Source organism: Saccostrea cucullata, unplaced genomic scaffold (genome assembly GCF_032062105.1).
Source record: "Saccostrea cucullata isolate Sc308-1 unplaced genomic scaffold, CSIRO_AGI_Scuc_v1 ctg90, whole genome shotgun sequence".
In the NCBI taxonomy this organism is placed as follows: Eukaryota; Metazoa; Mollusca; class Bivalvia; order Ostreida; family Ostreidae; genus Saccostrea; species Saccostrea cuccullata.
In genome coordinates this window covers 827797-841927 of record NW_026940868.1, presented here as the reverse complement: position 1 = coordinate 841927, position 14131 = coordinate 827797, and the positions used below count along the sequence as shown (strand labels likewise).

The 14131-nt window shown below is 33.4% G+C and overlaps 1 protein-coding gene across 5 annotated transcripts in view; it reads right to left on the bottom strand.

Annotated features, from left to right (window-relative positions):
* Nucleotides 1-14131, bottom strand: part of LOC134256538 (alpha-mannosidase 2x-like) — a 40681-nt gene that overhangs the window by 13033 nt on the left and 13517 nt on the right. For 2 of the 5 annotated variants that reach the window (XM_062739216.1, XM_062739217.1), the window contains exon 3: nt 2461-2556. The exons of 1 other annotated variant lie outside the window; for it this stretch is intronic. Coding sequence is in view for 1 of the 4 variants with exons in the window: in XM_062739215.1 (XP_062595199.1) it covers nt 13-88 (76 nt within the window). In the remaining 3 variants the exon portion in view is untranslated. Of the gene's footprint in view, nt 1-12; nt 520-2460; nt 2557-5235; nt 5385-14131 lie in introns of those variants that run through there. 2 more of the 5 variants (XM_062739218.1, XM_062739215.1) reach the window with 2 other exon arrangements.

Below are 14131 nucleotides of genomic sequence, written 5' to 3'. Positions count from 1 at the left end.
CTTAAAACCAACCTGATAATTTCATGGTGTCTGAAGCCATCCTTTTTAACAAAATTCCTTGAAGTTTCTTATCATTTTCTTCACACATGTCATTCTTGAGGGATACAACAAAAAAAGCAACTTGGGATCTTCAAAAGTAAATCAAAGTAGACGTAAGAGATATTCCACACAAACTTAATTCTTAAATCACACAGTGGTCGTCAGAGTCATTTTCTTCACAAGAAATGCCATTACTGATTCAACAACTAGAGCAGAGTGTCCTGATTCAACCTCCGAAGCAAGCCGGCCAATGAGAACAGCTATCCCACTCCCCAATATATGTATTCCCTTTTTCTTGTTCTTATTTATTTGACCAGGATAGAGTTACAAACAGACCCACTTCTAGAGAAGAGAAAGCAATCACAAACTAGGAACTGATATCATCTGGAAACTTGTATTTTCCCTACAAATGCACATCTGTTCTATGTTGGAAAATACATATTTCCCTCCTAAAAATCTTCAAGTGAGGATATTTTTCTTTCAGAAAAAAATCTCAATATTTATATCTGTGGCTCTCTAGGATTGGAAGGAGAGATAAGCCTGTTGCCATGTCAGATTTCTGATTGGCCCTCTCAGATTTTCTGTCTGGAAATGAGGCTTTACATGTGTTTTAACTCTGATATTATCATTGTGATGCAACCATTCTCACCATGAGCTAATTTACTTACATTATCATATATTGTTTGGAAAAAAAAATTGAAATAACAATAAAAATACACCTACTTTATTAACAGAATGATAAATTAAGGTTAAATTTTGGAGAGGAAAAAACAGTTTCAAGTTTTATATAGATCAAAAAAGGATAACTGCCAATAAAATGTTCAAAAATTAAATGAAAGCATCTGATAAAAAAAGTTCTAATATAATCCAGAACTCCTGCATTGTTCTTGAAAAGAACAAGGTGGCTACCACCATCTTGAAGCATGGAAACCATCTGTTAGATTCAAGGATATATATAAAATGTCTAAAAAATATTTCTTAAATTTTTGTTAATACATGGTAATGCTTTTGTACTTTTAACTTGAACAAAACATAAAAATATTAAGGACAGATGAGACGTTCCTTAATAATAGATAATTTTTTTTAAGAGTTTGTCATTGAAGTATTGCTACTTAAACATGTTTAGTCACGAAAAATTGATGTACCTTACCAGGCATTTCTGCAAGATACCAGGGGTAGTTTTTCTTATATAATCCTTTGGGGAAGAAAAATAATTTTCCAATTTCAAATGTTTAAGTGTTTGGATTTTTTAAAAACATTTAGAAACTGGTTTAGAAATCAGGATGTTATTAAAATTTTGAATATTTTTCATACATTATGAAGATATACAAAACAGATTTTGAGGAACGTCTCGTCTGACCTTAAATCACTTTCTCATGATACTAAATTAAAACACCTGCAGAAAAAAAGATCTTTTCTATATAAAGCTCTAGCACATGTTGTTCATTTTGTAAGCAAGAAGATCATTGCAAAAGATTGCTTCTGTGCATGTCTTTCTTCATCATAGTGACAAGAATATCAATAATGGATGAAAAAAGCAAATCCTCCAGCAATGAATACAGGAGAGACCTTACTTATTATAACTTTAGGGTACCCTTCATTGACATTAATTCTGACAAGTTTGGCACCTAAAGAGAAATAAAGCTACTAAGCAGCAATAAGTGAAACAAAACAAAATGAATAAAAAAAGACAACAAACCAGCATATCAGCTGACAAAATCACTCATCACCACAGATCAAAGGAAGTTGGCCATCTCAACGTTTTATGCTGTATTCAATAAGTATTACGCTACTACCGTTTCACATGTCGGAGTGTAATCAGTTTCTTAATACCTACGACGGAAATAATAAAAAAGCGCACATTTCCTAATGCACTCACAACATCATCTAATTTTGTTGCTCCTGCTGGATATATCATAAAAATTTTATGACCAGCAGTATTGTCAAACTCAGAAAACATTTCGTGTCTATATATCTATATTGTTTTTATTCCTGCAAGTTCAAGGAATGGTTCAACACGGCTTTGTTTTCAAATCCTATAGAAGTATTTCTTTTTGTTGCATTAGAGTACAGGATTAATATTTGTAGTCAGTGATCAATGAAATGAAGAAATAAATTTTCAACTTCTATAAAATATGAAAATTTGTACACCAAAACTGCATCTCACTGACATCAAGGCAAAAGTTTAAAGTTAAAATAAATGACTGCAAATAAAGGAATAGGGGGAATTCTTTGTCTGAAGTTTGTAACTTTTATTAATAACATGAGAATAATTACAGGAAGGGAGGGGGGCATTTGCATAATTGCATTTCCCACTTCATAAATCATGGTCTAGGGTTTGGTTTTCCATTGTCTATATCCTGATCATGCCATAAGAATCCTCTTTGGTTGCTGAGGAAGCATTGACCTGCCGACTCTTACCAATATCATCCTAAGCCTCAGTCTTCTGCTGGACTCCTACACTCAGGGCAGCCATGAACCTCCCCGTCACCTCACTGCCCGCTGTTATTATATTGTCTAAAAAAGAAAATAAACATCTCCACCAAAAGTGTATCAAACAATATGCCAGGCATGTGGTTATCATCAGCACCAAAGTGTAAACGGTCTTTTATGATTTAATGAGTAAATGGCTGAAATAAACACGTCTGCGGCCATTACTGTTCTCCGACCAGCCGAGTTCTGCAATGGAGAGTGTCAGATTGACATGGGAAAACATGCTTCAACCGAAAAATGGTTCTAAAAGAGATAGAAATGACATCCAACAAACAGCTCCTTCTTTGTACATTAATTCTGTTGGCAGGGGCTGAAGTTCAGGGAAAGTGACATTTTATTACCTAAAAAACATGTTAATTTGAGCGGTATCTGTGTTACTTATTAGATTCCCCTAAATCTAGGAAATAGTTGGCATTACACTCTAAACTTTTCGAGATAAACCTGGCTTGTACACTAATTTTACATCTGCCCAATTGGCTATATTTTCTGTGGCTTAGAAAAACATAACCATAACTCTCAAAAATGACATTTTCTTTGATATATATGCTGATCGACATTTTTCATATTTGTTCCATGATCCATTTTTACTCGACAGAAGCTGTTTTTCTTTCTTTGAGAATCCTGCCAGTGCATCTGTTATTCTAACTTAGGACCACCCTTTAATTACTTCTTACACCTTGGCGTCAGGAGAAATACACGTTGTAAACCAGCGTAAAATTATGTTTTTTTTCTTGTTTGGCTGCCATGTCATCTTCCAAACGATCAAACTTCTTTTGCATCTATCCATCTCTGCTAAGAAAAATAAACTTGTTTTTTTTCCATGTCTAGGAGCTACACTCTAAGCACGCTGAAACAAAGAAAATATATCTTTTGCTACACCATTTCTATCTCTGATTACATACATCAACACTTCGTAATTCTACAAAAAAAAAACCTTAGACTGTGTCAGAGGAGAGCGATATTCTGTGATGATCAATGTGGGTTAATGTTGTCAGTTCGGATTGAAAAATTCTAAAAATAAAGTTTTGTCTTAATTCTTTCTCCTGCTTCCCGCTAAATGAATTAACAGTTTCCTAGCTGTCTTCCAGTGTGACTCCAATTAATTCCTAAGTAAATTGCTTACATGGTGTCACGGTCTTCCCCAACTTTATGAGATAAACAGTCTGGCCTTAAACTAAGGCTACAATGCGATCATCAGATAGCGATTTAATATTTTTTTTGCTTTGGGGAAGAAATCCTTTTAATATCTACTTAATGAAATTGGATGCCCCTGGCCTAGACAATATGGCCTCGTGTAAATAAATAGATATAAAAACGACAACAGAGAATAGCTGTATTTCTTCATCAAAAAAGTCTTATGTTATGAAATTAATGATGACATGCAAGGTTCGTCTGAAAATCCCCACGGATTACTGAGAATATATAACAACAGAGGGAAGAAAAAAGGATAAATCAATGAAATGGTCCTTTGAATCATTTGTATAATCTTTGTGGCACAGGCTGTAACTAATGCTATACCAAAAGATGATTAAAAATATGTTGAGGGCAATTCTTAAGCCTAATTAGTGATGGTAATTAGGTGTAATAATCTGGTCTTAACTGGAATAGCTTTTGTCAGGAAAGAGGAAAACCTAATTGATAATAATTGGCATGATATGATTTAATAAACTTCACTGATTAAGTTACGGCTGCATGTATAAAATAAATCTGCAGCCTCTAAGACAGGCTCCATTCCACTGGTTGGTACCTAATCAGTATTTCAGAACATCCTGCAATATCCTAGCTAGCTGCAATTAATTTATGTATTTTTTCCTTACATCTTAGAAGTATACTCATTTTTAGTCACACATTTAATTGAAGCAACTGCATGGTAGAGAAGTAAAATTTTCATGTAACAGGTGCAATAAGTGCTAGCTAACTTAAGAAATACCAAGAGCAGAAGAATCAAAATCTTCATTGTTCTTTTATACAATTGCAGAAGTTTTATGAATTGTAAAGTATAAAATGTGAAAAAAAATGAAATGTTCAATTTACAAGATTTAAAGAGAAACATCAACTGAAATTGTTACCCCCCCCCTTTTTTCTGATTTGGTAGGCATTATATAGACCACTTTCCAATTTGAGCATGCATTTACCTTGTACTTTTGAGAAAAAACACATTGCTGACAAGTTGCTAGAATTACTGTTTTCACAAAGGTTTGGGAGAATTTATAGCATATTACAAACACATTAGATAAGATCTAAGTCAAGGAGCTGGCTACTAAAGAAAACTTGAAAGTTGTGTGAGAAATAACAACCCAAAACATCTGCTTCCACTCGCCTTTATAGTGTTCAGAATCAAACAAATTTTTAGTATGTCTTAATTGCAAATAGATTTGATATTTTAACTGACTTCAGGGAAAAAATCCTTTAAATTTGTGCCAACATTTAATTATGATGCTCATCATGACCATCTGCTTGCATAAAAATGACAGTTTCATTTTCTAATCCATGATCCTTTCATTTAGATTAGAAGGATATGATGGCTCTATTCCTGTGAAAAACTAGCAGTCAGATGTGCATAACTACCTCATAATTTTCTTAGCTTCAACAACTGCCTGCAAACAGAACAATTTTATGCCGTACTAAAAATTCTCAAGCACCAGAAGTATAGAGCACTAAAATCTTCAATAAAAGTTTCCGCAAAATATACATATTTCTTACCTGCTAAAAACAATAGGCAACACTATGAGAGTTCTTCATCCTAATTAATTACGCATATACTTGTATAGAGTCATCGAGAACAGCAACAAATGACAGTTACTTCATCAATAATTGAAATGCATGGGATACCCCAAAGGTGATCAAAGTCGCTGCTTCATGTCTCCAATACTGTAGTGCCATGTAGGGAAGCAAGAATTAGTGATTGGCGACTCAGTATTGGAAAAATAATGTGTTACGCCTCTAGATCCCTCTCTTTTCTATGTGGAGAGAGTCTTTTGATATTTTAGGGAGCAAAAGAGCCTATATTGTGGGGGCAATTGAAAAATCTATTATTTTCCCTCTCAAATGCAATTTTAATACCCTTTACAAAAAGAAATTCAGAAAAAAAGTCACAAAGAGAAATATTTTGAATGTCAATCAAAAATTGACTACATGCATTACTCATTTTCAGAACAAGATTATGAATGTAAGATGTCTCTATTTTATGTGAGACTGTCTCTTTTCATTTACTCAGATTAAACATGGATGCAAGGTTTATCAATCTGTATGCATGTCATTATCTTTACAATGATAACTTTGTAAGGTAAAAGAATTCTCAACATTTTTCTCAAGATCCAATGCCACAATTGTTTGTTGTTCCATAAACAAACGGGTAAGTAAATCTGAGGGAGTATAATCTAAAGATCCAAAAACGATGCAATGTTACATATGGCTGCAACTTTTTAAATCACTATGAATCATAAGAAAATGCAAGGTGCTGAAATAATTGTATAAAAATACCAAAGAAATCGAGGAAAAACAACTGCCTCGTTTATATAAAAAGGAGCATATCTGGCTTTATTTAAAACTGTGTACATCTGAGAAATTATGTTTGTTTTGGTTTCCCGGCTGGTATTTCAAGATGTTATAAAATTTATGGCAAAGCTAAAATGTAAATATTAGCATCTGCAGTATGATTTCTGCTCAAATTTCAAAGTTTTAAGCATATATTTTTTTGTAAATTATTTATCAAGAAAAAAAATCTTTTTGATTTCTAATTTCACTTCTTCTACATGTATTTACACTATATTTTACCAAGTACGATTTAAGTCCGTTTATTTTCAAAAAAATTTACTTTTGATTTATATAATTTTAAAGTTAAAGCATTTAATGCTGTCAGGCAGGTTGTAAATTGCAAAAAATATGCACAGAAATTTAGCAGTGCTGAGATCAAACAAAATTGGGTTTCTAAAATAAGCTTGTTCTGGAAATAAAACCCATTTAGCAGTTCCTGGCAATCTCATTTGAAACAGCTTTTTCAAATCATTTGGGGGAGGTACACTGCAAAAATACTTTAATCATAAGCTTACATTTAAAAAAAGAGAAATTATTAATATTGTAAACCACAGCATTTTATATTCCTGTCTCTTGGATAATTTGTAATTAATGCCATGTGCTTCTGATAAGAAAAAAAACAGGCCACTTTATAGAAAATTTTAAGTCGGAGTACAAGTTCCAGGGATAAATAAAACACATAAAGATTACTCTGAAATGCCATGATTCTAGATTCTCACTCATCTCCTTCAATTAGGCTTATTACACATCAAACACAGCCAAAAAAATCAGGCAGTTTTTATCTCTGCAACGGATTTAATAAAATGCTTTAATTAAGACAAGTTTCACATACCAACGTGTGAGGGGTTTTGAAGAGTTTTTGATTATTAGGGTCAACAATTTAAATTCATTAAAGAAGATGATCCAGTTTTTTGTGCTTTTTGTTTTTCACTGGTAGGGTTTTGATATACTGCATTTTACGTGTGAAAATCCCCCATAAATATGTCAATGCCAAGCACAACAGGGGAAAAGAATCTTTGTGAAATTATACATATATCACAAATGCTGGTAGCTCACTGCTTTGTTATTATACTGCTTGTTGGAAAAGGTTTTAAATATCATATTTGCCATACAGGTATCATTTACACTAGTTGTCTTGCTAATTCTAACATTTTTGGCCAAACATATTCACTTTCATTAACTGAGTCAAACTTTCATGGTTTGAGGAAAGAAATTGGTCAGAGTGTACCAGCTAGGAGATTCGACTTCATGATTGAAGAAAAAATCATGATATTGTAGTTATCGTATACAATAAGTGCATGGTCCCAACTTGATCATTGAACTTAATATATAATTATCCTGAATTTTTGAGATATCTGAAAAATTTTGAACAGCCACTGGATATTAACCTGTGACTGTAACATGTGCAGGATGTAATGATCAGAGTTGAAACTTGCATTGTAACTTGCTAGCAGAGAGAATTTGAATGTTATCTTTATTTTTAAATCCATCATACTGCAACATGGATGAGGACAGAAATCCAGACTAATGACCGATGAGTTGACCGATGCGTACAGACAAAGAACCATTTTATGAACAATTGATATATCTGAGGCTACACTCTGCAAAGACTTGACAACAAATATCAAAATTGCCAAAACAGAGGAACGAAAAACAACATTGAACAACATTGATTCCTCAATCCCACAAAATAGCTAAGCTTCTGTATCAGACACCAATGATAATATTTTCTTGGCTCTCTGCAACAACTCTTGACCCAAAAGCTCCAGAAAAAAAATCACTTAGCCTTGTTTTACAAATCAGTTTCCAAGGCTGAATCTCTTCAAATGGTCAATTGACATTTCCCATTATGTTTTTGCAGACAGGAGAAGATAAATGGTTCTTAAAGGGAGATAACCTTTCACATCAAAAGGTACAGAGAATGGAATAATTGCCTACTTGGAAACCCAAGTTCTGGCTATTTCAGACCCAGTGAACGTGATCTGATGCCTTAAAATCAAGATTAGATGTAAACCTATCATAAATGGGTATTAAAAGGGTATTTACCTAAATCAATACTTGCTTAGACTATGGTATCCTGGGGGAAAATGCATCACAAAGCATATTACAAAATGAAAATTTTACAATGCTGTTTGCCACAAAGATAGTTATGTACATATTGAAATTAGGATAATAATAAACCAAACATATTTGATTGAAATTATATTTATTCCGTAAAATATTTTTTTAATGAAAAATGAAAATTAGTACTTTGCTGTTTATAATGTAAACCATTGTATCACTGTACAGTTTCAATATTGCCCCTATAATATTAGTCTACTCTGAATCTTTTTTTATGCAGGTATCTGAGATATTTGATTGACATACAGTATAAGTTGCTACAAACTAGTCATTTCATTGCATCACACTCAGAATAAATCACCTAAAAGGCACCAGTAGTAATAATAAAATATCCCATCAACTAAACAAACCTGGATAAAAAAATTGCAAGAAAAACAAATTAATAGGCCACATATTGAAGTTTCAAAGTGATGTGATGTTTGGCGAATTCTTCAGTTTGAGGACATTATGGCCAGAATTGAGTGGTTCTGAAGGAGACATTGAAACAACAACCAGAAACAGTCAATTTCTATGATCAAGGTAAAACTAATCAATGAGCATATTGGGTAAGGGAATCTATCTCCATCACAGTGAATCAGCAGATTGATAGACACCCAGCAGGCTTCATCACTGAGTGCAAATTAAGAGCTGCAAAAATGCAGTTGGTTCCACAAGGGGGAGGCATAACAGCTTTATTGATGCATTAACTGTTATAGTGTATGGATGAGTGTTACTGAGCACACCTAATCCCTGGTCTCTCGGATACAGTTCATTTACAGTAATTAAAGCACTATCAGTTCATGGAGGACAGATATACCACAAGCCAGCTGTGTGATTCGCTCTGATCCCCCCTGCTAGGAATTCTACAGCTGTATATCTGTAGGGGCTTGCATGATATCACATTATATGTGCAGTATTGAAATTTGCATTGCCCCTCCATTGATAATGCACCAATGTGTGCAGTATTGGAACATTATTTTGTTTGCAGGTACTTCACAGCTGCATACAGAAGCAAATTGCTGTTTTGTGACCATGTGTGGCAACATATCTTGTTTTTCTCTAGATATTTGGTAAATTAATTGGGAAAACATCAGAAACAAACACATCACTTAATTTTTCAATCACTTGCAATCAAAAATCCACAATAGTTTGTCTCCAGGCAGACTGTTTGACAATAACAGATAAATGATGCAAATATTCCTCAGTCACTGCAAGCAATTATAAGGTACACAAAGAAACAGAAGACCCATTAAGTATAAACCAGGATCAGAGTTTACTGGGGACAAATGAAATTACAGAAGTTGAAAAAACATGCCAAGGTAGTTCTGCAATATAGCCAGATTATGCATTGTCATGCACTGGCCATTTTTACCATTGTTCAAAGTAGAGCACACATTCATTTCAGGATCACTGTTCACGCCGGCAGAAAAAAAATAGAAGAGATCAGATAAACTACATAAAACTATCCTTTTTCATAAAATTTTGATAAAGAGGAGATGATTTGAATCCTGGTTTCATGAAAAAATTTAATACTGTAAAATCACTTATTTGAATTCATGGGGTCAAATTTTTGTGGTTTGAGGAAAAACTCCTAGTTCGTGGGGATTTGATTTTGTGGATAAAGAACTGTTGAGTAGTTATGCAACATATTTTACATTTCATGATGGACAAGTATTTATTGGTCACTTCATACCTCGAAAACAACAAAAATTGAACCTCCTAGGAAATTTATGATTTCACTACTAATATCAAATAAGAACTTTTTGCCCTCAAATGCTGCAGAGGCCAAACAGTCCAAGGCATATGCCAGCCTTTATTTGCAGATTTTGATTTTCAGCTCCCAGATGTAACCCTTCATAGCTGATTTAATAAAACTTAAGGATCTGTTTCATGATCCCAAGGCCTTGATATCTATCATATTTTAAATATTTCAGCAACTGCATTCATAGCTCAGAGCAAAACATACCCTAACTGAACTTTAGAAAAGCACTAAGATTTAGCAAAATGTTTGAAGGATTTCTAATTTCTGAAATTAAAAATAAAGGTTTTATAGTAAAACATGGTTATAGAAAAATCATAACGACCTGAGAATTTACTTCACTGTATTTCCATTTCTAATTTTTTCCTCTGTGATAACTCTTTAAAAGTAAGCGGAGTTGATTTCTTAATAATTCTACCGGAATTAGCCAGGTCAATAGGTCAGGAGCAAAGCAGGTCTAATATGCATACAAATCTCGTGCGCATCTGTCTCTGATGAGGCCAAATATGCATGAAAATCTCGTGCGGCTGCCTTTGTGTTTGACGTCAAAGGGCAAGGACTACTGAAACTGGCATGGGAGTCCTCGTGTAATTGAAATCTCTGTCTACATTTTTAAAGTCTAAATCCACAATTTTATTTCGCAATGAAATGGAAATACAAGGAATCACTGTCTACTTAGAATAGTATGCCAGGGATGCAAATTATCCCATGTTTCCCACTATCGTTGATGCCCTCGCATACTATAATAACTAGACAGTGATTCCTTAAATATCTATAATTTGTTGTTTCTGTATAAGAAATTTGTTTCTGTATATACAGCAAACACGCAATGTTCATGTTCTCCTTCAAGTATGACTACCAAATACCATATAAGTAGAATTTTTAGGGAGGATTTAATTTTGGCATAATTAGCAAGGGTGCCGAGATCACTAAAATTGAAAATCGCTAAAAATTAATTGCATTTTATTTGTAATAGCTCTTGTAAGGGGGCCGACTATAGTTTCCATTGCGCAATATTTTGCGCATCATAGTAAAATGAAGCGTATTTACTGTTTTAATGCAACTTTTTCCCCATCAATTATTAAAAATAAACAAAATTAAGAAATTATAGGTATAAAATGTAATTACAATTTGATATAACTGATTTTTTAACCGATTTTGCAATTGATAATCATTAGCTCTTAAAGAAAGGGTTAATAAAAATATTATTAAAGAAAAAGCAATAAACATACGCTCTTGAAATTTAAAACATAGAAATTTGAGAATATCTCCAATATTTTTATTCTATTTTCATGTGAATCCATTGTGTACGTCATATTTAGTAATACTCTATAAAAATAGTAAAATTTGCTAATTTTTTGCATTTTGAGATGCCCCCTCTGGTATTTTGTGTTTCTTACATACATTGTATAATATAGTATTACATATCAAATATTATAGTTTGAACAAAATGTCTATTGTAGTAGTTGTATAATTTGCTTTAAAGTGCTAAAAATTGGCATTTTCCAATATAATCCTATAGTAAATGTACCTGTATTTTGAGATGTTCCCTCAAAAATACCTGGACGGTAGATTTCCCCCAAACTTTGCATGTACACTGAAGTTAATGTAAGCTATATATGGTATAAAAATGAAGAGTTTCGCTATTGTAGTTTTCACACAATAAAACTATAGTCGGCCCCCTTAATGTGCATTTTAAAATCGCTAAAATAACAGCTTGCTAAAAATAAATTACCCGTTTTTCAGGACAAATCGCTAAATTTGCATCTTGCTAAATTTTCCACTTATACGGTACATGGACCAGGTATGTTCAGCTCAAGAAGTGTAAAATACAAAACCTTACTTGGAGAACTCGGGTTTTCTGAACTGAATTTCAATTATCCGTGCTTAATTGCTAATGTGTTGAATTATCTTTAACTTATACAGGGAATGCATCTGATAAAAATGTAAAAAGTTTACTATGATGCCAACACCACCATCTTGAACCTTAATTTGGCCCAGATGAGCTAAAAACTTGTGTGAAATAGCCCTATTTGATTCCACCTCCTAAATTTCCTGAGGCAAAGACGTAAGCATCTCACAACATTTGACTGTAAATCTTGAAAAACATCAGAAAATGTGTGTTTTGCATGCACATGTATATATTTCTATGTCTGAATTCTGTCATAGATGTGTCATTATCAAGGAACTTGGTGTGGTGGATATTATCTTACAAAAGCCAAATAGATTTCTTGTTCTTTTTTTTCTCTCTTTTCTTCTGAAATATACATGAAATATGCACATCCATCACACAACAATATAATTCTTTCATTAACTGTCACTGCACAAAATATCAATAAGTCAAGGGAAGTTGCAAATCAGCCAAAAATTGAGTTTTCCTTCCCTTTTTTGCAATATTTTAAACTAAAGCTTCTCAATAATGACAAAGGGGAAAAATCCCTTGATGGTCATTATACAACAACAGCACTTACAAAAAAAATTATATCTCAACCCCAAAAGCAAACTTGAAAATGTTGGTTATAAAATTTGGATATTTGTTGTCTCTCTGGGGGTGCATAAGTACTCAACAGTGGCACATAGATCACAATTAAACGATTTGATCCTTCCAAATTTTTTTTCTGTCTCTCTCATGACCAAAAAAACTTCTTCCCAAAATGCAGTGATCAGTTTAAAGACAATAAATCTAAGCCCCGTTAAGGGGGTTGCCACCTTTGCTTATAACAAAATCAATACCTTGTCACAATGTACCATTTCAGCAAGGATATTGCCTTTTTTCCTGCAAGGAAAACTGTCTGGGAGAGGAATTAATGTCCTTCTCAACATATTAAAAATTTCATTTTTCAAATCTCTCTTTTCTCACTCACAAAGCTTCTACATGTATTGAGCTTCTGAATATTTGCACACAAGTTTGACTTTTTTTGTGGTCATTTGGTTTTTAAAAGGGTTTTTAAAAAAAAGATTTGTTACAATACTCCCATATTAAATTTTGATCCCCTCTCCTGACCCCACCATATCCCAAGGGTGGGGCTACAACAGCTTAGAATCTACAATATGTCAGGAGGAAGTTTTCACAAAAGTTTAATCTTTTCTAGCCCTGCAGCTCTTGAGAAGAATATTTTAAGTGATCTCACCATATTGTTGCCTTTTCTTGATTAACTCCCCTTTGAAAAGGGGGGGGGGGGTTGGTTCATCCATTTTTTAAGAAATTTCAAATTTCCTTTTACGAAGGACACTTTAGGCCATATTTTGGATCAAACTGGCCCATGTGAGTTGTTGTCAAGGAGTTGAAAATATTTTCATTCTATAAAAGGACAGCTACACAGAAACAAGGATACTGAGATCAGACAATGGGTGAGCAGAAAAGGTCACTCGAGCTTATAACTTAGGTGATCTATTAAAAACAAGAGGCCCATGGGCCTTATAGGTCACCTGAGCATCATGCAACAACTTTACAACGTTTGACTTTGGTTCATGTTTTAACACTGTTTAAACTAGACATCATGGCATTCACAATTTTGAAAGCAGCACTATTGCTAATCATAACTATACACTTAGCATGTTTAGTTTGGTGGCTTAATACCCATAACACAAGACGGGAACAAAAAATGCATTTCACACTAATCAGTAATATTCAGCAATAATCAGTATAGTGCCACTACCACACATGAACCCCTGACCCTTGTGTTTTGACACATTTCAAAATTTTGGAAAAGAAATTGTTATCAAACTACAGTGGCTATATTCGGAATAGATTTATGTTAAGTTTCAATGGCCAAACACAAGAATTTGTTAGATCATAGCAAAATACGTTATCTATGTTTTGTCTGTAACTGGTGAACACACGTAGAAGTAACTAGGCTACATACCGGTGTCAAATTGACGAAACAGCACAAAAGAATGGTAATGAACTGAGATGGAGGGGACTCCACTGTATATAAAATGAACGTTACCGAAGTGACGTGACATTCATGTAGTTGATGACAAATAACATTCTTCCTCATCATGACTATGTACTTAGTTATTTATTTAATACCCAGGAAATGAGAAAAAGATTTTTTTCAAATAATGTATTTTCACTATACAATTTACATATTATTACAAGCCAGAACCCCTGTACCCTGGGGCCATAAAAATTCACAATTTTGGAAAAGGCAATCATGCTCTTTATATACTGGTGATTGTGACATATAACACAAAGTGATT